General features: G+C 42.4%; 3 protein-coding genes across 4 annotated transcripts; 1 reads left to right on the top strand and 2 right to left on the bottom strand.

Moving 5' to 3' along the window:
• Positions 1-296: 296 nt before the first annotated feature.
• LOC140251731 (uncharacterized) lies at positions 297-5,626 on the bottom strand. The gene is made up of 3 exons (XM_072335794.1): positions 4,630-5,626; positions 2,917-3,021; positions 297-1,355 (listed from the first exon to the last, which is right to left on the bottom strand). Exon 1 carries the CDS (start codon positions 5,624-5,626, stop codon positions 4,985-4,987), a length of 642 nt encoding a protein of 213 aa, XP_072191895.1. The 3' UTR covers positions 297-1,355; positions 2,917-3,021; positions 4,630-4,984.
• On the top strand, positions 5,331-11,936 carry SAP30 (Sin3A associated protein 30). The gene is made up of 4 exons (XM_072335524.1): positions 5,331-5,915; positions 6,666-6,788; positions 9,081-9,179; positions 11,219-11,936. The coding sequence occupies exons 1-4, from the start codon at positions 5,625-5,627 to the stop codon at positions 11,339-11,341; spliced, it is 636 nt and encodes a 211-aa protein (XP_072191625.1). The 5' UTR covers positions 5,331-5,624; the 3' UTR covers positions 11,342-11,936.
• A 149-nt stretch (positions 11,937-12,085) lies between these two features.
• Positions 12,086-20,380, bottom strand: SCRG1 (stimulator of chondrogenesis 1). 2 transcript variants are annotated; one of them, XM_072335526.1, is made up of 3 exons: positions 20,106-20,380; positions 15,800-16,062; positions 12,086-14,136 (listed from the first exon to the last, which is right to left on the bottom strand). In XM_072335526.1, exons 2-3 carry the CDS (start codon positions 16,033-16,035, stop codon positions 14,082-14,084), a joined length of 291 nt encoding a protein of 96 aa, XP_072191627.1. In that variant the 5' UTR covers positions 16,036-16,062; positions 20,106-20,380; the 3' UTR covers positions 12,086-14,081. The 2 variants fall into 2 exon arrangements, with proteins under 2 accessions (XP_072191627.1, XP_072191628.1); XM_072335527.1 differs by lacking the exon at positions 20,106-20,380 and adding an exon at positions 19,164-19,244.
• Between the last annotated feature and the right edge of the window lie 5,849 nt (positions 20,381-26,229).

Raw genomic sequence — 26,229 nt, 5'->3', positions numbered from 1 at the left:
ATTGGCCTTATGTCCAAGTAGTAAGGAAACACGCATTAACTTATTGAGTCTGAAGTTTTGGTCATGTGAAGTACATGCTGGTATGAACATCACTTTTGGCAGAGGGAACACCATTGTGAGTCCATCTACATCAATTAATTAATTGGTTCAGGACAAAAGTATGCTTTTAAGAGTAGTAGGGGGTTTTCTTACCATGCTTTTTTTCATATACTCAACATTGACATAAATAAACCTTTGAGAGAATCCATTTTGATGCAAGACTTACTACTGCTCGATCAAACATGCTGCAGTTCATTAGCTCGATTGGTGTGCCATTACATTTTATTACATTTTGTATTAATAATAAGCAGTTCTGTTTTAATTATCACAAGGTATACAAATATTAAAAGCATAAAACCCACCTTTCAACTTTTCCAGCATTAAAAAGAAAAAATACATAAAGATATGATTCATTTTGCAACTGACTTTGATGATGCAACTATGAATGTAGATAACCACAGAGAGTTGCTTAAGAGGTAAGGAGTTGTGTTACTTTTGCTAATTCTAACATAAATTACAAGATCATGTGAAAATCTGCTCAGCCACTTATGGAGAGAGGTAAGGATTGTTTAGTGCCTCTGCATAGCTATAACAGTAAAATCAGGTCTCAGCTCTGGTTCTCAATAAATATTAACAACCAAACACGTAGATAAAGAGCCTTTAAACCCCATTATATCTGTTTAAATAACATAATGTTGAAACTGAAGGGTGGGAGTCACCTTTTCTATGTGGTTACGTTGTATTTTTGTTTGGTTTTAGAAAATGTTCTTGACTCTATTTCAAACTTATCTTTGCAACTGTAAGACTGGATGTCTTATGACTATGAAAGCTGAGACTAGCATCATCTTCTAAGTAAAGGATTAGAGCATGAAAGGGCAAGGGGGAATGGCTTTACACTGAGACAGGGGAGGTTTAGGTTAGATATTAGGAGGAAGTTTTCCATACAGAGGGTGGTGAAGCACTGGCACAGGCTGCCAGTGTATAAGCCTTTATCTTTTAAGCAGAGTGAACTGTATGGGAGGTCAGGAAGACATCTAAACAGAATTGTATTCATTTTATTGTTATGAAAGGATCCATACTAGTATTAGGCTCTACTTAGTTCCTACACTGAGTGCAGATAATCATCCTCTGAAGAATTATTAAATTACACACTATAGATTTAGGTGGAGAAAGTGCTCGCCTTGCTCTCAAGGGGCACTTTGTAGCTGTTGCTGACTTGAAGTGTGTAGTCAAACCTAAAGATGCTTACAGCTGTGCAGCCAAGATCCTCATCAACACTACGGTGGCATGGACGGTTGCGGAGGTTTTCCATTTTCCTTTGTATAAAAAGAACACAAGCCGGAAGAAATCATGGTGGTGTAAAGGAATGTTGTAGTTTCTAGAACCCAAGACAAAACTACAAAGATATGCATTATTCAAAGTAAAAAGTGATTAAAGACCATGTCAAATCTAAGTTCATATAACTAGGAAACAACGCTAGTCAGAATATAAGATGGTAACAATGACTGTATGCTTCGTTTTTGTGGTATCAAGAGAGAACACAAAAATTTGCTGTAAATATGAGTTTCTTTTGCTGTCAACATAAAGAGCTGACCCAGCTTTTTATTTCTTTTCAAGGGATTAACAAATAACTCTTAAGTCATACACAAGTGTCAGATCAATCATTCATAGCTAATTTTCTGTTATATTCTTAAGCAAAACCTCATGGAGTGATAGTTTTTGTCATACATCCCTGGTTATTATGTTGCTTTTCAGAAAAGCACTACTGTTGTTTTTTGCTGGGTTTATTTCCGACTGAGATTTTATGCAACGTGAAATGAAATGTGAAAGCAGCCCGGATGGACAAATCAGTGCAACAGTGACTCTGAAACAAACAGATGGATGTGCTCTTTTAACTTGCCTGAATGGGAGCTTGTGAGAAGAAAGATTATTGAAACCTAATACATAGCTCAGCACAAAGCTGGGGGTGGGCTTTGCGCTCGATGTATTTTAAACGTCTCACTTAGGATGCATTCAGATAGGACCCATACTTTTTGTTTGTAAAGTGTATTTCAGTGTTTAAGTCCCACAACAAATAACATCTGCCATGTATATTCAGCTAAGAAAGCTTCTTGTTTCTGAACCAACACTTACGCATTTTTTGGCACGTGAAAATGAAGCCTTTTAAAAGAAGGTCCTTTGCTTACTGCACAAGTGAGTTGGTACAAACTGTAAAGGGGAATGTATTACAGATCTTCAAAGCTTTTACAGTACACAGGCTTATCAGTTTTAATCCTGTAACACCTAGATTATTCCTAAAATACCAGGTTTATTTTTGGACCCTATTTACTGCTTTAAATCTAATAAAAGCATGTGTTACATAAACTCTTATACACTCGTAATTTTCATGCTACAAGCTGGAGTGCTTTCAAAAAACTAAAGGAATGTTGGCTTCAACAGGATGACTCAAAGACCTGAATGAAAACACCAGTTTTACACTAATTTAATTCTTTTGGTTAAAGGTAGGATTTTCTCTCTTATCATCTTACTTACTTCTACAGTAAGCTCTGTGTGTGCTAACGAAGATTTTGTTACCCGATTAAGTATCCAAACAAAGTTGCGTTTTAGCTATTCAAGAGACGTTTAAAAGAAGGGGGAAAGAAGTTGTTTGCAGGTAAATCTTAAGGTTCCTGTGTTTTCAGCTTGACGCTTAAACAGCTGGACAATAAATGGGAGGCAGCAGCAGTTAGTGGGTGCTGGAGTGGGAGAGGATCAAACATTTGAGAAAGAAGAGCATGATAAAAGGACAGAACTTTGTTTCTGCTGAGGAAGAAGAGGTTAGTTCGCTGTTCTCTATGTTTATGGTTAGAAATAGATCTCAGCCTCTAAAGTACTTACAATACAACGTATCAAATGTTTCCATGATTTCTGACACACAGCCAGTGACTTCCTGTTGATTTGGTTGCTCTTCCATCAAAAACATCAGGGGATGGTGCACAATATCTACAGCAAATTAAGGCAATCTGTTTTTAATTGAAACAGTTACAGTCTGAAACAAATAAAATGTACATTTACTGTTTAAAATTGCACCATTTTCCTTAGCGCAGTATTTGCCAACAGGATAATTTGGGGTGCTGAACATAAGTAAGTGCACTAAAATTCTCTTAGACTTCAGATGAATGATACCTAATGGGGAAGGACGTAGTAAGCCCCAAGTGAACCTTATCACGCGAAGGTGTGTATGCAGTCATGAACCACATTTCCTTTCTAAGGTTACTTGTAACACATTTACAGTGTGCTTGCAATCTGTTCAAGGTGATGTGTCCAGTTATCATTCTTCCTTCTCAAAACAAACCAGTCAAAAGCGAACAGGAGTGGGACAGATGGCATCTCAAAGCACGTAAGCTGCTCAGCTTCCACCTGTGCCTGGTCCTCTTTAGTGCCAGGAAGTTCAGGGCCCATAAGGTGTGAATCTGGGCACTCTTTTCAAGACAAAGTAGCTTTTAGGCATTCCTACCAAAGGAGATGATCCTTCCCTGTTCCTGAATCATTCACAGTCCTGCCCTCCATCAGAGCTTCCTCTCTGCTAGGACACGATCATATAACTGAGCAGTAAAGCAGATGTGAGTTTAACTTAACTGATTTTCTTTTCCCTGGTCTAGTTGTAACCCGATCCAGTTTGCCACAGAGCATTAGAAATGCTTTTACAGGCACAAAGAAAGACAGGGCACAGGTGGGAAAGTGAGCAGCTTACAGCAGAAGCAGAACTGCGTTTCTCAGCCCTGCTGCAGCCTTATCATGATCTAATCATGAAACTATGATACCGCTCTATTGAAATTCAGCTTAGGAATTAACATATTGGCGAGCGCGGCTGAAATCAGGCTTTTAGCCGCTCACGAACTGCATAAAGAGGATCAGGAACATATCTGAGACATAGGAGTAGTGTCTACATTTTAACAGACCACAGCAAACATAACAAACTGTGTATTTTATGCTCAGCGTAAAGTCAAAACCATCTGATGAAATGAAACGGATCACAAAAGGCACAGTGTAAGGTGGTAGAAACTGCTACTTGTGACCCTGATTTCTGCTGGAAACTTCCTGGAACTCACGCTTCTCTCAGTCTTCCAAGCATATACTTCCTATATCTTCTTTAGGTAAGGCCTCCTAATGCTGTGTGGTTTTGTCTGTTTGCTATTATTAATATCATTATAATTTCTGAAAGGGTCGAATCACAAGAAACTTCAGCAGCAAGTTAAACGTCCATTTTCTGAGCTTACACAGTGGCAGGGTGTGGAACTGAACCCAGATGCTTCGCTTAGTCTTCAGCTGGGCTGATAACAAAGGAGGGTTTGGTATTTTTTCCAGCTCTTAATCCACTTCCTCCCTCTAATCACAAAACGTGCCCTCATGCACAACCGCTGTCTGTCACCGTACACTCAGCCTAACTCCACTTGCTGTATCCTTCAGTTGCAACTGCTGGGAGCCTAAGAGGGACCTACCCTCGTTCTCTAATGCCAGGTTACGCAATCAGATTAAAAAGCCATCTGCAGCACAAACCCAAACTGCGGCATAATCGCGCTCCCTGGCTCGGGCAGTTCTTCGGCTTACACGGGATCTGCGTCTCCTCAAATCGCTCGCTGACCTCCCGGTTACTCTTCTGATTCCGCAAGCGCACAGTAATGGATACGGCCACATATTTCCGTGGTTACCTCACGGCGCTCGGAGCGCAGGCAGCCCAGACGCCTGTTAGCGAATTTAAGGGTTCAAAAAGGAACGCAAAGCCTCCTTTTTGCGCTCTGAACGCACTCGGACGAAAATAGGTCAGAGCCGGCCCCTCCGTCCCCGCAGCGGCTGAGCTATTACAGGCTTTGCGTTAACGCGGCTCTCGCGTAGCTTTCTTAGAGCTGGAAACGCTCGCTTTTCTCAGTACAGGCAGCGTTTGAGCCGGACGCGCCGCGAAGCCTCAGAGGCCGCTTCCCGCCTCCGGTAGCGGCACGGCCGCGCCGAACGCCCGCATTTCAAATCCCAACGGCCGCGCCGCCGGGGAGGAGCGAAGGCGGCGTCCCACCAGCCAGCCCGAGCCGCCGCCGCCACAGCGCGGTCCGGCCTCCTGGCGGCGGGGAGCGGGCGGAGCCGCGGCACGGAGCTGCACCCCGCGCTCCTCAAGCGCGGCTCGGGGCCGAGCGGAGCGCCCCCTCCGCCGCGCACCTCGGGAGCCGTAGTTCCCCCGCCTCGCCGCCCGCAGCGGAGTGCGGCGGGAGGAACCGCATTTCCCGGCGCGCTCCGCGGCGCGGCTGCGAGCACGCGCAGTGCGACGGGGCGGGGCGGCGGGCAGGTTGCTGTTGTTGCATAGGAAACAGCTGAAGAGTCTCCACATGACAGAGGGGGAAGGAGGAAGTGGGGCGGCCCGTAGGGCGCCGCCAGCGCGCCGGTAGCCGCGGGGCTCGGAGCTCGGGCGCCCGTCGCGCCTCGCGTCTTCCCGCGGCGGGTAAGCCTCGCGGTCCGGGCTGAGCTCGGCCGGAGAACCCTCCGGGCCCGAGTCCCCTCGCCGGGGGGAAGCGGTGGCGGCGCTCGCAGGGCTTCCCGCCAGCCCGCCGCGGGGCATGAACGGTTTCGCCCCCGAGGAGCTGCCCCAGCGCGGGGCCGACCCCGCCGCCGCAGCCGCGGTGAGCGGTGCGGGCTCCGTAGCGGAGGTGCCGGCGGGGTTGGCGCCCCCGGGGCTGGCCGCGGGAACCGCGGGCGCGGCCGGGGCGGGCGGCCCCGGGGCCGGGCAGCTGTGCTGCCTGCGGGAGGAGGGCGAGCGGTGCGGCCGCGCCGCCGGCAACGCCAGCTTCAGCAAGAGGATCCAGAAGAGCATCTCGCAGAAGAAGGTGAAGATCGAGCTGGACAAGAGCGTAAGTCTTACGGCAGCGGGCTCGGCTCGGGGGCGGCTTTTAAAGTTCTTTTTTGGCGTGTTTTCTTTTGTTTGCGTTTTGTTGGGTTTTGTTTTTGTTTTTTTTGTCTTTGCTAGCGGCGGGGAAGCGCCGTCTCCCAGTCCCTCCTTTCCCGGAGCGCGCCGCGGTTAGCCCTGCCCGCAGCGCTGCCGCCGCCCCGTCCCGCCTCGAGCCCCGCGCCGTCGGTGCCCCACCCGGCGGCCGTGGGCGCGGGGCTCCGGGTGGGGAGCGCTCGGTGCGGCCGAACGGTGCGGCCCTGCGCAGGGGAGCTGGGGCGTGGGGGGAGCGGCCCGCGTGTTGCTTGACCTTGCGGAGCTAAAGCCGTGCGGATCGGGAGGAGGTGGCATTTTGCCTCTCGCGGCACGCGCCGGAGGCTGCCCGCCTTCCGTTCGTGAGCTTTTCGGGTTTGTTTGCCGATCCCCGAGTTGCGGAGAGCGGTCGGAGGGAGGGTTGTGTGCGCGCTCGTCCCCGCTGCGCGCCGTTCTCTCCGAGTCAGCCGGTAGCCGCGCTTCCCCGTCCTCCCGCCGAGTCGGTGGAGGTAACGTGCGGCATAACAATGCCTCCGTGCAGCGGAATCCGGCAGGAGTGCTTCCCCACCTCGCTCCGCGTGAGCGAAGCTGCCTAAGGAATGTCTCTGTAGATGCCTCTGTACTGCCAGGCTGGGAGGAGCTTGCGTGGGTTTGATTGAAAGATGCGGTCTTACTCTTGTAGGCGAGACACCTTTATATCTGCGACTTCCACAAAAACTTAATTCAGAGTGTGAGAAATAGAAGGAAGAGAAAAGGCAGCGATGATGATGGTGACTCACCAGTGCAAGACATCGACACTCCAGAGGTAGCCAACGGTTTTTCTAAGTGTTACATGAAGTCTGTTCCTGCTTAAGCCGTGCCTGCTTTTGGGGATGGCTCCTGTTGTGCTTGGCTTTTAATATGACAAAAGCAAACTGAACTTTACGGTGTTTTTTCTGTATTAGATGTGCAGAATCTCAGGCAGCTGCTGTTTTGAACTTTCCTTACAGTTCAGATTCCGGGAGCCTGCTAGAAGTTGTTTTGCTACGTATTAACAAAATCAGTCTTTGTAAAGGTTGACAGGAGACGCGGGACTTGGGCTATAAATGCTTCTCTGCCACATCCCTCCAGTCCTTGCCTTCCATGTGAAGTGCAATGCAGATGGTACCTGTATTTACCACTTAGTGTAGCTGGGAGTTTCTCAGTGAGAGAGCTCTTTGCTTTTAGTCCTTCTTGGGGTAGAGATGCTGAGATAGTTTTGCTGAAGAGGAGCTGAGCTAAGAAGGCATTTCTGTTTGCCTTCTCTGCTGTAGGCCAGTGAAGTACCACCTGTTTTGGAAGTGAACTACTTTCACACTTTTTTCATAGTCTAATGTGAATGCACTTAAAGCTTTCTTCTTCCTACATGTGTGCTGGATTATTTCTGTTACAGTCTGTGTGTTAATCGTGAGCAGAGCCTACCCGGCCTCAACCAAAAGATTTTTCCAGTGTTTGTCAGAAGGTGCTTGAGAATTGTGAACTTATCCTTAAGGTCAGCACCAGCAATGTCAGTGATGAAACTTCATGCAGGAATCTCTGCCTGGAGGCACACGGCTCCAGCCTGAAGGCTTTGACTAAGAGGATTTTAGGAGATTGGAAGTAGTTTGATGCCGGGCTGTGGTTTTTGTCAGCTAAAAACATTGGATGGCATCTCTGAAAGCTCTCTAAACCTGCTGTTCTTTGTGGCTTATGGTAGCTGTCTGGCAGAGTGGTAACTGCAGCTTTTGCCTGTTTATTTGCTCAGGCAAGAATAATAAAGTGTGATACAACTGATGGATATCCCTAGAACAGAAGAGATGTATTTTCAGTGCCAGTGGTGCAGTAAGTAGATCTGGAGAGTTTCAGCCAGCTGTTGGGGCAACAGCAGCATGCCAGTTCCTGTGTGGTGGTGGTGTGCCTTAGATGCCCACTGGCCCCTTGATTTTTGAATTGCCGTCCAGTTTACTGCTGACCACCTGTAGGGCCTTCCAGTTTCCAGCAGTAGATGTTAGGAGTGATTCGTACTGAGAGGCAGTGACTTCCACAGTGCTGCTATCTTGAGTATGAGGGAATGCCCATCCTCTAACATGTAAGGCAGGGTTGTATCAAGTCTGACCAGGTCACCAGGAGTGCACTGGCACTGTTGTTGCCTTAAATATTGCATAGTTGAGGCTGCTAGATGACTTTAAAATAGAAGTTAATGCCTTAACCAGCCTTTAATGCAGGAAGTTTGGAGAACAGTGCCGTAATTGCAACTGACCTAATGGAATTTCTTGTTCAACCTGCTTTTTTAGCTTCCTTTCCTCCTCAGTCTTCTGATTAAACTTTGCTTTACACTGTCAGGAAGGTGAGAGGGTAAGCTGTTGCTGGGAGAAGTGGCTGTTGATCTGAGTTCATGGGATTAAAAACTGAGCGAGTGCTGGGCTGAGGCAGTGTATTTATATCCTGGAGAGGAGCTTGTGCAATGCTGTGAACTGTCAGCTCACACTGAAAAATAGTTTTGGGTAACTATGCCTATGTACATAACTCCTCTCTTGTGTTATTGTAGCAGGGATATTCTTGGAGACCAAAACCAGCTCTTTCTTTTTCCTCCCACCGCAAGCCAAAAACCTCCATGTTCTAGACTTTTTCTTGGTTCTAATGCATGCTGTCTCATGGTGCAGCTATGCTGCTATATCTTGCGTGTAACTTGCGAAACACTTCGTGGTTGAAATTGAAATGCAGAGCCTACCTTTTGAATCAGCATCTTCATAGATGTTATGAATTTTGTTAGCGTGCTTTGGGTCATCGTGCTGAAAATGGGGGAAAATGACAACAACGAAAGAAAAAAACAGATAAGATTATAGTACTGTAAGTTCTAAGTATTGTCTGCTGCTAACAGGAGGAAGAGCCGTACTTAGTAACAATAAACTGCTCTGAAACTGAAATGGAATGTTTTTCTTACTCCTGGAAGGTGTGGAGTGAAGTTTCGTTTTCTGTCAAAACGAGCTCTACCAAGCTGACAGTCTATGGTTGTGTATGTGCAAGTTTCCAGGATGACAAGGGAGACCTTATCAATTACATTAGGTTGCTTTCTTCTTCCTTTCTCCTTTTCTTTTAGGTTGATTTATATCAGTTACAAGTGAACACGCTTCGAAGGTACAAAAGACACTTCAAGCTACAGACCAGACCGGGACTTAACAAAGCACAGCTTGTTGAAGTACGTATGAGTGTTTACTCCATAATAGAAAATGCAATTTGCCATGGCATGCTTGGTGTTGGTTTTTTTTTCCTGCACAATGTGATCCTTGCATGAAGTGCATATGTAATCTGGGTTTTATGAGAGCAGAAAGGAGCTGCTTATCTGGCTTCCTTCACTGCCGCAGCTCCTGAGCCAAGGAAATCAGAAGTAAGAGCTCTTTCCAGAGAAAGGACCCGTAACTTTCAGAAGGAGCATGTGCTGCTTGAAAATAGTGAGCTGAACAGTAAGATGACCTGTGCATCTTTGAATATCATACCATGGATTTCTTACCTGTGCATCAGCCACACCTTCCAGCTTAAGTATCCTACTAACGATAACTCGAAATTGAGAGGTAGCGGTGATGTTCTAGTAAGATTCAGGCTTGACTTTACAAAGCTGATTGATACAGGCATCTGTTCATGTATAGGAAGTTCAGAAACATGGAAAATAGTCTTATATTGATCATTAATCTCAGTTAAAAATTGTGGATCTGTTATTACAAAATAGAAGTTTATTAAATTCTTTTTTTTGTTGTTATCGCTATTTCTAAAAGCGCTTAAGCTGTTTGTGAGTACAGCTGTATGCGTCTCTTCTGTACAGGAGTGCAATTGTAAAGTAATTCTTTTGCACTGCAAAGACACATATCTGTGACAGCACCGGTGATCAGTTCAACAGGGAGGGATAGCTGCCACCTTTTCATTTTTGTGCTGTAACGTTCAGTTGTACTTCAGTGCAGACATTTTTTTTGTCTCTCTACTAATTAGCACAGATTAAAGCCAAGGTTATTAATTGCGTGAGAGCTCTCCAGGGCTAAGCTGTACAAGTACATTGCTGCTGCCTCTATGATTAAGAATTTAAAATAATTCTTCTTTTTTAATGTGAGAGTTGATGCACGGATACATCCTGTTCTTGAATTAGCAGGACTGATTTGAAAAAGCACAAACATTTTTGTTCTGTAAAACTGGCATTGCTAGGGGGCTGCTTTAGGTATGTCTCATGAGATGCTTGCAGTAGCGTATGCTTCGTGTGCTGCTTCATGTAAACAGGCAAAGCTTTTGTCATGTGCTTTGTTTGACTGACCTAAAGGTCCTCGTGAGCTGTAGCTGTAGAACTTACTGTCATTTACAGTGCATATGATTTCTTGTTCCTTGCCAGAATGTACAAGAGATTTTCTGCTAGCTATTACTTACAAGTCCAATTTAAAGGACTTCGTCCTACTGTCTCTGTTTTGTTTTCATTTGTTGTTGTTTTTTTTAACCCAAAGTGTGTTTTGGAAAGCTTTCTAACTTGCTAATTATATTGTTTATACTTATGCCTTGTGGTAGATCAATGAGCAGTCTCAATTTCTCACTTCCTCATGCTAATTTTAGTCCAAAAAAAAAAAAGCATTCTGCAAAAAGCTGGAGAACAGGCTGGGGCAGTCAGTCCTCCTGAGGATTTCCTTATAGAACTGACAGCCCACTGTGCTGAAGGAGCAAAAACTTCAAACTTCAGCTTTAATAACAGTAGAAGCTGACATATTTAGCACGTACAGCATGGTGAATTTTTGACAATCCTGTATCAAAAGCTAAATTTTCAGTGCTCATTCTTAAAAATTCTTGTATTTGGGTCTTCCCTTGTTTTTTGTACACAACTTGATGCAGACCCCCTTCAGCCTGAGTAATGAGCAGTACCCTCATCTGTGTGCTGTAGGTCCATGATAGTCTGTCAGTGTTACATGCTCTGTATTCAAGGAGTGACTGCACAGATGTAATGATACTCCTATGCTTGTTGGGAGAAATCTTTCTCTTCTTTTTTCTGATAATTTTCTGGACATTTTACTTGAGAAACTGCTGTATTCGTTTCTGAGTACTCAATGAAATGGTTCCTTTCATACCTTGTATATGACTACTGAAGACTTTTTAAAGGGAGTCAGGGTTTCCTTTATCCTAAGTTGCTTGATGAAGCTTTTAATGTAGTTATATAAATGTGATTTTCTGCATATAAGAGTTTAATTTCCTTGCGTTTTTCCTTTGTAGATAATTGGCTGCCATTTTAGGACAATTCCGGTGAACGAAAAGGACACCTTAGCATATTTCATCTACTCGGTCAAGAATGACAAGAACAAACCCGATCTAAAGATGGATAGTGGTGTTCATTAGGCAGCAAAGATTGGGACTGAGACTCAGGCCGCAAATCAAAAGACTGAGGGTTTTTGTTGATATGCAAAAGCTTTCTTTGTAACTTTTTCTCCCCAGAGAGTTTCTCTGTTTTATTTTTTCATAACCTTGATGATTTGTTTGAAAACCATCTCTTATGAAACAAATTTCCTCACAAACTATTTTAAATAAATATTGCTGATATTGTTGCTCAAGTGGGTGTGTCTAACTTATTCAGTGAGTTACTTGTACTTAGTAGTGAAGCTTTGACCACTTATGTAATGATATCAAAATATCTTTCAATTAAAGTGTACCAAGCATACATTTATGAATGTACTTCAAGTTCTCATGATGCAGTGCTGTCTTGAATACAAACAAAACAAACAAAATGCCCCTGCATGATGGTAGACTTCACAGTGGGCTCTTGAGGTAAAAGGCTTTAACTGACAGTTGCAGTTATTAGCTGGGCAGAATTGGCTGATTTGGTATCTTCTGTTAGGCATGCTATTCCTTGTTCATTGCATGCGTTAACTCAGACCTGTTGAAAAACAACACGCTAAAAGTAACACGAGCAAAGTATTAACTTGGTATCTTAGTAAAGTCTGTGATGTTAAAGACAGTGTTATGTATGATCTTGTGTTTTCATTGTTAGCTTTGTGTTAATCTGAACACACGGTACGTGAAACATTTCATTTTGCTTTAAGCTGTGTGCATTGGCTGAAGAAAAGGCAGAAGAAGAAGCTTAAAGAAGAGGAAGACACAGCTTTAGTTTATTCAGTTAGCATTCATTGCAACTTCCAACCTTAGCAGATTTTCATTTCTTAAATGTGGGGAAAAATGAGAAAGTATTTCTGTGGTCTAATCTGCTGGTGTTAACCTTGTGAAGCTTTTTTGGAGGACATTGCTTTCGACCAAGATGCTCCATTCTGCTCTTTGACCTGTGGCACTCCGTTGCTTAAAACTGAATGATAATAAACCCAAAACTGGCTTCCTTCTCAGGAGCTATAAGTACCCTAATTTCTTTCTTCTACAGTGTCATGTGTCTTTCCGCACTGGAGTTTCACAGTGTTGGCTGAATTTTAAGCTGGGTAGCGATATCAAGCTGGTGCAGGGTAAAGTTGGTAATCCTTTGGAGAGGTGTTTCAGTACTCATTCTGTGGCAATGATTGTAAAGTTGGTTATGAAGGATCTTTCACACAAGCTATATTTGTTATCTATACAGCATTAGTTGGAGAGACAGCCAGGGAACCCGGTACCGAATTGAACACCTGAAGGATAGAGGCTTTTTCTTTATTACAGGATGGAGAACAGGGATGAGAGTTCCTGTGTAGGTCTGGCGGGCCTGTAGGTTTCCCTGTAGGGAAGGAGAGTGAGGAAAGAAACAAGAACGAGCTTATATTGGAAATAGGTCTGTGGCCCTGCACTGCTGCGTGTGGAAAGTGGCAAAACTTTTTTTCCATCAGATTATGTATTTTCCCTCATCAATAGAGGTTAAAGGGAAGTAACTGCAATCATCTGCTGGTTTTACTACCCAGCTGTGCATCTGTCTTAATTTTTTGTTGCTGTTGTTCTGGAAAGCTATGAATGGTGGATATACAATACCTGATTAGCAGGGTAACTAGATAGCACAACCCACAGAAACTACATGTCCTCACTGGTACTAGAAGCTTATAGAGGGCTTTGCACAAGAGTGGATACCGTATGTTTTCTTAGCAGAACACTGAATTTGGTAGTTTTCACAGTGAGTTGTCAGTTTCCCCCCTTCCATCCTCCTTAATTGATTACTGTGTGGGAAGGCCAAATGAATTGGGAATAATTATATGAACCAGGCTTTAAAAGTCTGATGATACAAGCTATTTATTTTCATAGAATCATCAAGGTTGGAAAAGACTCCAAACATCAACTCGTCCCAACCATACCCACTAACCATGTCCCTAGGTGAGCAGTGCACTACTTCAGGGGGCAGGACACAGTTACCTCTGTACTATGTGTTTTGTGTTACTCTTCCATCTTTATGAGTATATATATGTTTTTTTCTCTCACTACTGCTATAGTATTTTAAAAGCTTAATGTTAAAAACTTCAAGACTTCAGATGCAATTATTAAGTTAGACATAATTATCACTTACACGTACCTTAGTACTATTAATGTGAATTTTGACTCTTTTTCCAATGGAATCTTCAAATATGAGTAATGTAAATTAGTGGGTATTGTTTTTTTGAAGTCACCCAAATAGAAGTGGGAGCCTGTGTGCAGAAGTGCCAGATACTGACTAGCACTGTGTTAAAGTGATACTGACAGTGAAGCAGCATTAAAGCAATAGGAAGCTGCACTGCAGTGGATTTCAGCAAGAGTCACTCCTAGCCACGTGAAGGCTTAACCATGGTGTTTTTGAAAATTAGTTGAGAATGTTGTGATTATTTAAAGGGGATATATATATATGTGTGTGTGTGTGTGTGTATGTTTGTTTATTTATTGCTAGGGGATGAATATTGCTGGGACAATTATGAGCAGGTACAGTCTTTCACATCCTTATGGAGCTAATTAAGGCAGCTACTGTATTCAAAAGGAGAACTTCTTACATATTCCACAAAGCATAGAAATGGAATTTTTCTCTACAGTGTGCTTAGAGAGGAGGAATATTTTGCTTTGGCTATTGCTGGCTTTGTTTTTTTTCCCTTGAAAGCATATTACGTGATTGTTGAATGATGTCAGTTGTCCTCAGTGGCAGGCTTGGTATTCATCACTTGCTGTTACAGGGGATCACAAAAGATATCTTCGGTCCAAAGAAAATCTCCCTGAAAGATATTAGATATTTAAATAGTTACGAAAGCTTTAACATGTCCTGTGTTTCCAGGGTTGGGGCTTTTTTCTTCACATTTTGCCAGGATGTATGTGTGGTCACTGTGTTTATGGGATGCCCTTCCAGCAAAGCTAATGCAGCTGCAGCTCTGTATGAAGACACTGTATATTTTTTCCTCTGCTGGCCTGGTTCAAATCACTGGCAAAGTTTTCACTGACTGACCATCATGCCGGAGTTCTAGCATGGTATTGTAGCTTTGGGAGGGTAAACTTTATCAATTATATGATTTTATAAAAACAAAGAACTCTGGTGTGTGTACACACTATTTAGTGCAATTAGTTCTATGGGCAGACCTACAGAGTAGACATTCTGTATATCAAGGTGAGTGAAGAAAGACCTCTTTATGTATTGATATCCAAGTAAGAGGCTGTCTGGAGCTGTTCAAAGCTCTGTGGTTAAAGCTAAACCTAAAGTGTGCTCACAATGGGGGCACGGTATCTGGTGACGCAATTACTTATACCCTGCTCACAGTTTGAATGTGAGGTTCTTAGCTTTAGGAGTCATTGCCGCTTGGTTCATATCCATTCCCATACAAGAATGCTGAAATTTGCTTTTTGGATTTTAGAGGTCTTGAGAACATTGAGCAAGAGGAGCTCGTGTAGAAAGTCATTTCTGCTTGTCTGTGTAATGCTACCGCATTATAATGTCCCTTAAGTATAAGTAAGCTGTCAAGTGTTGATGTTTTTATCTAAATTTCCTGGGGAAAAAAATGCACATTCTGTGTGTAAAACAGCAAAAACCCCACAATGCATGAGAATTGTGCTGTTCTGCTCTGTCAGCCAGCAGAAGTCAGCTAAATCTTTTTCTCCCTGGTGGGCATTTGTGGACCTGTTCTCCCCCCGTTTGCTTTACTGCTTTAAACAGCTGTCTTTAAAGAATCCTTTATTGGTGTGACACATCTGCACATGCCTTAGAATAGCACTGTAGCTCTCTGTTGTGTAAGGGAAATCAAATGGCTTTGTTTATGGTCCTGAAAACATCTTCATTGCAAAGTGCTGCGAGTAAGGGTCTGTAGTTCTCAGACTGTGTTTAGATCAAAGTTACTGGCAGAAGAGTTAGAAGATGAATTATTTAAATGCCAAATTCCCGTCTGTTGGGATGTGTTTGCAGAGTACGTTGAGCATGTCCCAGGTGAAGCTCTGAAAAACTAACACTGAAGACCTCCAGAGTGTCAGGTAATCAGATACATCTTGATACAGTTTCAAGCCACCTGAAGAGATACACTTCTCTAAAATGATACCTTATTCCAGCTGTGGAAACTGGGAAATGATAGAAATCTGAGTGGCTGTACAGAACCCCCCGGAGTTTCTATGCAATGAGTGTAATCATTGATAGGACGTGGGGAAATGGTTTTAAACTGAAACTGGGGAGGTTTGGGTTAGATACTAGGAGGAAGTTTTTCACACAGAGGGTGATGACACTGGAACAAGTTGCTCAAGGAGGCTGTGGATGCCCCATCCCTGGAGGCATTCAAGGCAAGGCTGGATGTGGCTCTGGGCAGCCTGGTCTAGTGGCTGGCCACCCTGCACATAGTAGGGGGGTTGAAACTATATGATCATTGTGTTCCTTATCAACCCAGGCCATTCTATGAGTCTTACTTTGGACAGCAGAGCAGTTCCTTGAAGTTGCAGTAACAGATGGTCTCACAGCCTTCCCCTTCCCAAAAGTGATCCTGCAGGCTCTCATCAACTCGCCGGAGGCTCGCCATGCCTTCAGGAATGCTGTGGCAGCTGTGGTCATGCAGGACCCTCTTGTAGCACAAAGGCCGCCGGGGGGGCACTGTGTGGGCACCCAGGAGGACACTCAGCAGAAGCAGACCCGAGATCATCTTCATTTTTGGAAAGTTTCCTGTGCAGCAGCGCTAAACAGAAATGAGGTACGTGACACAGATACAGCTGTTGGATAGATTTCTTTCCCCAGTCTGCTTTCTCTCTTACGTTTTTCTGTCTTTCCTGTGAACTTCTGGAGGCTTGAGCCTCTGTGTTGGAGAGTGTTTTCTCCTAGGAGGTAAATAAGATTGCCATGGAATTGATATTCATTACTTTCTGTACAACCACGGGAATCCCATCACTGGGAACTGAGGCTTCTGTTGCTGGCAATTTTGTTGTTACTTGCCCTCTCACCTTGAGAAAATTGCTCTGAGTAGACTGTGTTCTTTCAGTGATTGCTGGCTACCAAGGCAGGGAGAATGTGAGTCTCATTGCTTTCCAGGTGATTTTGGCTGGTTGAGAATGTTGAAACGAGTCACTAACTTACCATCAATAGTATGTTTCCCCATTCAAAATACGAGCATTCCTTGTTCTAACTATGGTAACATCTAGAAAGATTTTGTTGTCGTTCATTCCATTGACACTTAGTTGATCCCTTTATGCTGCCACCGCAGACAATTTCTATGCTTGTCACATGTGGGTACAGGATAGAGTCTTCTAAATGAACCTGGACATAATTAGCAACAAAACACCCTCTGAGCAAAGACCATCAAATGCCAAGTTCAGGTGCCACAGCTTTTATCTAGATAAGAAAAAAATAGGGCATGACAGGTATAGAGATCACTCAGATAGTTGAGTCTTACTTGTGTTATTTTGTGGAACACTTGAGTCACCCTTGAAAAGCAAACAACAAGCTATTAAACGTATACAAAATACTTACAGTATTTTTTTTCCTATGTAGATACTTAACTACCATAGCTATCTTGCTGATACTGTTTCTTCCGCTGATGAATGGCAAGCTGGAGACAACTTACTTAGAAAATCTCATAATTAGAATTCGTATTATGGATCAAATGCTGCACTTTGATGTTCTTGAATTATATTTTCCATAAGATTTTGTGCGAACTTTTTTTAAACATCACTAACCCTCTGAAGTGTAAACAAATTGGCTTAATACGTTAGGGAACATGACTACAATGAAAATAAACTCTTGCGTATTTTCAGACTTCCTCTGTAGGAACAAAATTAATTGAACAGTTCCTTCTAGTTTCTGTGAACTTGTACATGAACTTTTGAATAGGAGACTCCTATAAACTACTGGTAATGGAGCCTTGGGGATCTATTTTTAAATTGCCTTAGAGTGCAGTATTGAATAACACGCTGTCTTTATTAGTTTTAGGCCTCAAAAGTACTTCTCTAATAAAGTAAAAATTGTACTAACTTCATCTGGTGTTATTTTTTGGACGCAAGTAAAGAATCTGCATTGTTATAATGCTAACTTTGTTTTGTAGTAGAAATACAGCAGTTACAAGGGTTCTGCTCAGAGATGAGTAATGCTCAAAGGAGTTTGTGCTGCACCTTTGTAGACATCAGTGCTGAGGAATACGGTTTTAACATTTTTCTGTTCAAATAATTGAACTTCATTATGTAAGTATTTAATGGAAGAAACGTTCCATGCAAGAGAAATTTAGGAAACAGATGAGGTTTTTGTCTTTGTTTTCTGTGGCTGGATTATTCTGCGAGTTGCTCCCCTGAGGATGAGGCATTCATAAGATCTTGTGCGTGTTTTTTGTACTTAATTTGGATGAGTTTTCCCTACATGGAGTTTAGCTCAAGTGCTCATTTCAATCTGTTGCCAGCTGCCGATCTGCTCTAAATTAGTAGGAACACATTCTGTCCTGAAAACTGACAGATTTTCTGCAGGCTGTCAAATTGCTGGATTCAAGAATCGTGATCTGCAGTTGAGGATAATTCAGTATTCGCTTTGGAGTACAGCAAGATGTTGCTACACTGCATCATTGAGAGTCAATATGAATAGCTGCCAAAAGTGGTATTATCAAAGTCATGTGCTGGTGAGCTGTGGATAGGCAGCTTCACTCACAGGCTGGTTATGCTCCTGCCTACTCAGTACTGCTGCTTTTCAGAAAAGTACTTATATATATATATATGTATATAAATTTTTTTTCCTGAATCCTTCCTGTTTCTTTGTGGTTAGTAACTGAAAGGAAACTTTCAGTTAGAAGAACTTTCTTCAACAGATTGTTCCTTTACTGTAAGTGAATGGTGCCTATTTGCAGGTGAAATATTGCTAAGGACTCAGAGGGTTTCAGCAGTTCCCTGCACAGGGTCAGTAGCAATAAACCCAGCAGACCTTTCAGATGCAGAATCATCCGTTTTCTGACAAACTGCTGCAAATTCTTCCAAACCACAGTGGCAAGATATCACTTGATTGCTTAGGTAAACGGCAGAGCTAGAAAGTGCATATTTATATCAAAACATATGTCAAAGACCTTATCTGCCTTTGCTTTGCATGGAAAGAGTCTTCTCTCTTAAAACAAATCAGGGAAATTTGAACAAATCCGATCTCCAAAGTTACCCACAGAATCACTGCCAGCAAATGCTGTTACATTTATGTAAAGCCTTCTGAAAAAGTAGCAATGCCAGCCACACTAAGCCTGACCAGATTGCTCTATCAAGACTGTGTCACTTCCAATTCTAACAGAGGAGCTAATTAATGTACAAATATTTAATATGAGATCCTGGCAGTTGCAGAAATCCATTGGAAGGAATTAACTCCCTGGTTACTCTGACACACTGTGAGTAAAGTTCAGGGAAGAAGTTCAGCTGGGCAAACAAATGCTTTGAACGACTTATAGAATGTTGTGTGGAGGAAAAACCATTTCATTGGCAATTATGTGGTGTGATTCAGGAATTACTGCTATCCCTGCTCATTCAGTGGAGAGCATCTCGGTTATCCTGCCAAGCAGTTTGGCACTGTTTCTTAGTCAGAATAAGACCAACCAACCAACCAACAACAACAAAGACAAGTTCAAAATCCAGATCTGTGAATTAAAGGGTAATATTTCATGAGAACAGTGATGTACTTTGAAGTCCCAGTGATGCTGCTGGGACCTCCGGTGTAAGCAGGAAGAGACAGAAACAGGGAAAATGGCACAAAAATGTATGTCTTGGTGTATCTAGGAAATCCTTCAGGTTCAGGAAAATATGCATGTTTAAAATGGTTGTCTCTTACCTGTACTTTTCAGAGTTGTTATTCTTTTCTGTGCATCTCCAGTTGCCTAATTCTAAAAATGAGCAATACGCTCATCTGATACTGATGTGGTGTATGATCTTTTCCAGATAGTCCAGTGACATGTACTGTGTTAGCAAGCTGGCTAACTGAGCCTTCAAAAGTGAAGCAAATGTTATTTTCTATATGTATTATATGTATGCATCACACTCTCAATATGTGTGGAGTTCAAGAGCTGAAAATACCCACTTGGAATTAAATGCCCTTTAATCACTTGTTATCTGTCAGGTTATCTTTCAGAAACACCTGCAATTCCTGGCTTCAAGATTCTGTAAAAAGCTGAAGTTAGCATTGAATGTTTTGGTGTTAGTGCATTATAGATAGGCTTGTTAGTGCATTTGTAAGAAATCATTACACAAGAACTGCATAACTGATATTATTATAAAGAACATTCTTCCATAAAAATAGTATTCAGATCTGTTTTGCTTGAACAGTTGGTGCATTGTGAGGACAGCAGCTATTCCACTGAGGATGAATTTGGTGAATTGCTGCTTTGTAGTTCCCTTCAATACCGTGATTCTTTCCAGAAATTGAGTTCTCATTAAAATCTATTTAGTTCTTTTAAAGTCAGCAATTCGTTGTGAGTGCATCTCTCTCTGCATTTACCAGCTTTGCAATAATGCTGAATACAGGAAGACAATATAACACGTTTAATGGCTTCAGATGTTAATATCTAACATCCAACCTTGAAGAAGAGCAATATAGGAGAGAAGGATCTTTAGCTAGATCATATCCATGCGTCTGTATCAACTAATGCCTTTTGCCTATGGCGTATCTGATATTCCCAAATAATCTTCTGTATGTTCCCACATATATTTCTAATTCTGCAGTCTCTAACTAACACAAGATTATGTGTACAAGGATAATTTCAGGAACCAGACATACCTTTTTCTTCTGCTTTGCTCCCTTTCACTTTCTTAGAAGCTGCATCTTTTCAGATGTACACAGAGTTAGAGCTGGAGGGGATGAGCAGAGGGAGGGCTGATGGAGGTTCTGGACAAACAGCCTTTTGTCTGGCCTGGCTTCTGCCTGTGAGTGACACACTCCCTGTTCCAGAGAGGGGCAGAGGGTGGGTTTCAAGAACTGCCTCTTTCAGATACTGCCAACCTTGATGAGGGAAAGAACAGACAGTGCATCCCTTTCCAGCCAGAAGCACTTAGTCCATCCAGGACCTGATGGCAAGGTGTCTCCTCAAAGAGCAAACCACAACACTCAGAATGAGTGGAGAAAGTACCATGCGGAATAAATGCCCTGCTGTGTCACCAGAGCAGGGCTGTGCTGAGCAGGGCGCGCAGCCAACCAGCAGGCTTGTGTAACCTCTGCCTTTGAGATCCTGTTTTTTGAGACTGAAAGAATGGAGAACTGTAATTATTTTAATCAGACTCCTGTATGGCCTACAATATGACACCATGCAGTGAGTTCATCACTGGGCAATGTTTAATCAAGAGGTAAAGGGTTACACTGAACAGTATTTCAGAGGAAGTTAATTTAGACTAATACAACTATTCAAGTAATCTGGTGTGATTTAAAACACACAAATCGAGGTCCTTGAATAGATCTGAAGCACAATGTACTAATGAGAAAACAACATTTGTGGTAAACTCTGGGACTTGGTCAACATCCCTACGTTTCTTTTGCAGTTTGGGTCCCTCTTTTGTTCTGGTCATCCTGTCTATTTCCTCATATGGATGGGGAAGTACAATTGTACCTTAGTTTTGTTCTGTAGTTTTTTTTTACATTTTCTAGTATCTACTGCATCATTTTGGTTCTCCCATTCCTTTGTAAGGATTTGTAGTTCTATATCTGTTGGGCTGCTTCCAGTGCAGAGGTTTGTTAGGAGTGTGAATAGGTACCTCTTCTCAGCTGCTCCAATTTACAGTTTAATGTCTTGATGTTGTGATGCTTGAAGCTCTTACACCTGAATTTGTCTCCAGCAGGAGCATTCCCCTCCATGCTGCAGAAGGGAGCAGGATGTGTGCTTGTACCTCTGCAGGACGCCTTTGCCTTTTCAGGATGACAAGATATTTTGCTGTTTTTCTACAGTAATTCCTTTCCAGCATGGATCCTAGCCTTTGCTGTTTGTGCTCTAAATGAGATTATTCTAATGCCTTTGTGAAGACACAGTGTCTCCATTCCTGAGAGGGAACCTGCTTGAACAGCAGGAAAGCAGTCTGAGGATGGGTCACTTTGTTTATAAAATGGAGTGAGAGGGGAGATCACAGAAAGCATCCTATTTGGAGGGGACAGAGAAGCGATAGTATCAGTGGTCCATGGAAGAGAAGGGTAATGTCTCCTGGTAGAGTGAGAAGGAAGAAAGAAAAGGCAGAACTGACATTTCAGCTGGAAATGAGTGGCAGTCTCTGGTATGTAATATTACTCTATGTTGAATCTGTATAACATGCCCTTGGGAAAATAATCTTTGCTTTTTAAGTGCTCAGCATTCTGCATATACTTCACATTTTTAATGCAGGCCGTGCAAGTTTAACTTTTTTTCTGTAAGCACAAATCGATTTGCATTTTACTGTATTCTCAGTATAAACATGCAGCTTTTTGCAGGCTGACAGTGCAAAATGCTAGCATTTTCACCTCTCACATTAAATCTTAAAGGATGCCAGGCATCTCATTAATGCATCCAGTTTATATGAGGAGATCTATAATGAACCCTACAACCTGATTTTGGTGGCTGATGCAATCTAAAACTTATAGCTGATGACTCTAGAGGAATGTAAATATTGTACAGATCCATAAAGACCTTGGGAGACTTGATACTGATAGCAATGACCATGCCAGTGCAACTAAGACATTAACTGCTGTCATTATTTGTTACAGAATCATGGTTTGTAGGATGCTTTATTGTTAGTTTTCAGTATTAAGGCTTTTAAGCAGCCATAAAATCCTTACATACTCATTTTGCGAATACATGTATAATGCAAACACTGTAGCTTGCATCGTAGCCTTCATGTCATCTTTTCCATGGCTCAGTGTCTATAATGTAAATCAAACAGTATTTGAAAACACATTATTTTTAGTTTGTGTAACTTTAATGCTGTTTCCTTTGTTCCCTTGAAGATTATGTTTAGAAAATATTTGTGTTGTTAGATGTTCTACTGTTGCCTTTGCACTTCCTGCATCTGGTAATGTGCTTTGTACCTTGTGTCTGCAGTAGCCTGGGAGGTTCGTTTGAATTTTCCAGGCAAGATTTCGCTGCCTGTTTGAAGAAATCAAGCTCAGTAGTTGTTGTTCATGCAACTTTTCTTCTGTGTCCTGCCTCTATTGTGAGGTGCTGCTTTATTTCCAGTGGCTGTTCTCTGTGAAGTCCCAGAGCACGCCTGTTTCCTCTCTCAGTAATTTCTGACATTCATTTATGAACTGTTGGTTTCTCTCAACTTCTTCTGTAGTCTGCAAACCATGCTTGGTTAAAATGCAAGACATAGAATTGAGCTAACCAAAGGTGTATTTTAATGTGCTTCCTCAGATCAATTCTCTATTGGCACACTCAGGCTGTTGTTTTTCTAGTAATGCAGACAGGATGCCATATAGTGAGAACCTGCTGATGCTATGAACTGCCAATTCCAGATAGGACTACTGAGTTAGTAGTGGATGTGTGTATGTATATAGCCCAGTGTTTCCGAGATGCAAATGAATCTGAACATACTGTGCAGAGAATGGCTGTAAACTGGGAAACTATTCCCAGGTAACAGCTATCACAGGCACTTTAGTTCTCTAATGCACAAAAGTCCATGCCTGGTCTGATTCTTCATTGAATCAAAATGTTATGTAGTTATATACATATATATATTACTGCTTTGCAAGGAGTGATTTGTTGATTCATTTAGAAGCCTTGAGGGTGTGGAGCATTCTGCAGCTGCTGGAGTTGGCTAGTGCCAGGAATCTGATAAAAAACAGGGAGAGATACCTTTGCTTCTATCACCTGTATTAGTTTTAACTGTAGTTAAAGAAGAAAGAACACAATGAGAACAATAACACACAAAAAGTATGTTAATTGTGAGATCTAATGTAGTTTCCCTTAATCATCACTGCTGAGAACATAAGAGATGCCTCCCTTACTTTTCAAGTCTTTGACCATCCCACTGACTTGTGACTGCTAACTGTGACCCTAGCCAAGGCTGCTCACCAGGGCTCTGTTCTGGGATGTACTGGACCACCTGTTGCACAGGGACGGTTGGGGGAGCTCGGGGAACTTGGGCTGTTCAGCCTGGAGAAGGTGCTGTAAGTCAAGGCTTGGCTTGTCAGTGTATATGAATACCTGGGGACAGGGGAGGGGTGTTAAAGAATATGTCACCACGGTCTTCTAAGTGGTGCCCTGTGAGAGGAAAAAAAGCAATGAGCACCAGACGGAAACCAGAAAATTCCACTTCAACATCTGAATGAGCTTTCCTGTGAGGCAGGTCAAGCCTGTGGAATTTTTATCCTTACAGAAATCAAAAATCCAGATAAATGCCATCCTGTGCATCCTGTTGTGGCTGAGCGTGCTTGAGCAAGGAGTTGGACTAGGTAGTCTCCAGAGGTTCATTCCAGCTTCAACCATTCTGCAATTGCAGCACCATGCTCAAATGCAACCAAGTTAATATTTCAGCATGGGCTTCAGAACTGAAATAATCTGTACTGAGATTGAGACCAACTTAAGAGCTCATGTCATTTGTGGTTTAACAAAGCACAACTGTTTGCAGATTGTTTGACAGTTGCTATTGTTCTTTATCAAGTTATAGCACAAATTCCCTATGAGAACAGTAATGTCCTTGCATTGTGGCAAGTGAACATGTGTGCTACTGTTTGTTTCACAGTTTTAAGTACGAATAGACAGCTTCCTTAAGAGCTTCTGTCAAGAGGTTTCTGCCAAAACTTTCTGGAAGCTTACGAGCTGTGATGGAAGCCAAATCACCCTTATCAACTTGGTCATCTTCGAAGAATTCTTCAAGGTTTTGAAGTGTAATTTCCTCTTGGAAAGATAAAGCCCTGTTGAATTGTTTCCAGTATATTATAAAAGTCATACTCATATTTTGGTTTTGGGTTGTTTTTTTTTTCTTATCATTTTTAATGGTAGATTTGCCCAGTTTTGAGGTCAGGTACCTTAGCCTCTAATTCTCTTATCCCTGTGGGAGCCCCTTCACAAAATCTGTTGCATTTTTTGCCACCCTCATCTCCAGTTGTATTCATATGACTCCAGTTTGTGTAGCGTCCTACACACCTGACTTCATATTTACAGTGTCAAATTTGACTTCTGCTAGAACTCTAGAGACTGTGCTATCTGGTCCCGATGATGCTCTAGTGTGTCTCTTTTTATATATTGAGTACTACTGCAAAAAAGAACCCAAATTACTGGACCTCTCTGAGAAATAATCTGTTGAAGAAAGATCAATGTCTCTTGCAGACACAGTTCTACTAGATGGAGACAGGAACATCTTCACATTCTCACTTTGGGATTGTGGTGTGAAGTCAGACAGTGTGCTTTGCTGCTGTTAGGTATGGTGGAGGCCAAAGGGAAGGTACTATCTGGGCTCCTCTGTGATCAGAAATAAAGAGAAATTTTATTAAAATCATTTGGAGTTCTGAATTCCATTCAAGTCAAGTCACCAGTGTCTTACATGTACAGGCTGCAGATTGCAGTCTTGTAAATGACATTTAGAAAGACTGCTCCCTAGACCTTTGGGTAGCAGAACTACAAACTGCAGTAACTGTTTTTGGAAGGATATTGGTGCTCACCAGATATCAATCATATTGTCTTATCTCTGACATACATTTTTAATCAGCTTTAACTGCAGAAGACGGGCATTTACTGTTGTAGCTTACTATCGTTATAACCCAGAAAAAATCCACAAAGAAATGATATTTGTGGAAATATAAATCCAACATATCGACCTTTACTGCCAAACAGGAGCTAAACAGAGGCAATGAATATTCTTGTGCTGAGATAAACAATTTAGGATTTCACATTATTCCTCCAGGTCGCTGTGAAGGCAAGAGGTAATTTTCTGATGCTATTTCATTTTCTCAGTATTCATAGACCTGTTAAACTGAAAAAACAAGCCATACACTTATGTCTTTTGGTGGCTTTCATGTCAATGAAGTGTGTATTTGTGCTTTTGTTTTCTGTGAGGAACTGCTTCAACAACTCCTCCAAGGATACTTAGCCTACATCTGCACTGCTGCATGTTTATTACCATTGCTGTAAACCAGGCACGTCCAAACCACACCCCACATGCAGTCCAGCAAGGCTGGCAGTGCCAATGTAACAGCAACAGCTCTTGCCCGTGGAGTGGCCCTGGGTACATACCCATTGCCCAGCAACAGCCAAACTGTCAGTAAAAATCAATGTATGTTTGTGAGACTATTCTTAGTTGCTGTAAATACATGACCTGTAAATGTGCTGATTTATATATATATATAAATGTATGTATGCATAGAGTTGCGATCAGATATTTAACTCAAAACTCTGATCACGTCTCTTTACTGAACTTTCAAAATCCCTACCTTAGCAGAGTAAAAGATCCTTCCCTTCATGATCGTACTTATTTATGTCATCAGTTTCTGGCAGTACACACATTTTGAACAATTATTTTCAAGGATGAAGCACAAGAAGAGTAAAATTTCATATTTAATGTGTTTTATTACTTAAATATTAATGACATTGTATATTTTGTGAGGCTGCTCTGAAAGTAATGCCTCCTGTTTTATTATGTTGCCCACACCAAGACATCATGAGGGGTATGTTGGTATGACAGTAGAGGTTCAAAATTCCCACCAGTATTCTGCTACATTTTGTTGCCTCGTGACAGATGTCAGCAGAGGGGCAGTCTGACAAAAAGGCATCCAACATGGGAGTACATATGAAGCAAAGGTTTGTTACTGAACTCCTCCATGCAGGAAAAATGTCACCCACTGACATTTGCTGATACTTGCTGAATATTTATGGAGGCCAAACAGTGAATATGAGCACAGTGAGGTGGTAGGTGGTGTTTCAATAGTGGTGACAGTGGATCAGCTTTGA

The sequence above is a fragment of the Excalfactoria chinensis genome, chromosome 4 (genome assembly GCF_039878825.1).
Source record: "Excalfactoria chinensis isolate bCotChi1 chromosome 4, bCotChi1.hap2, whole genome shotgun sequence".
NCBI lineage: Eukaryota > Metazoa > Chordata > Aves > Galliformes > Phasianidae > Excalfactoria > Excalfactoria chinensis.
The sequence above is the reverse complement of the archived record's forward strand: the minus strand, read 5'-3'. Positions and strand labels throughout refer to the sequence as shown.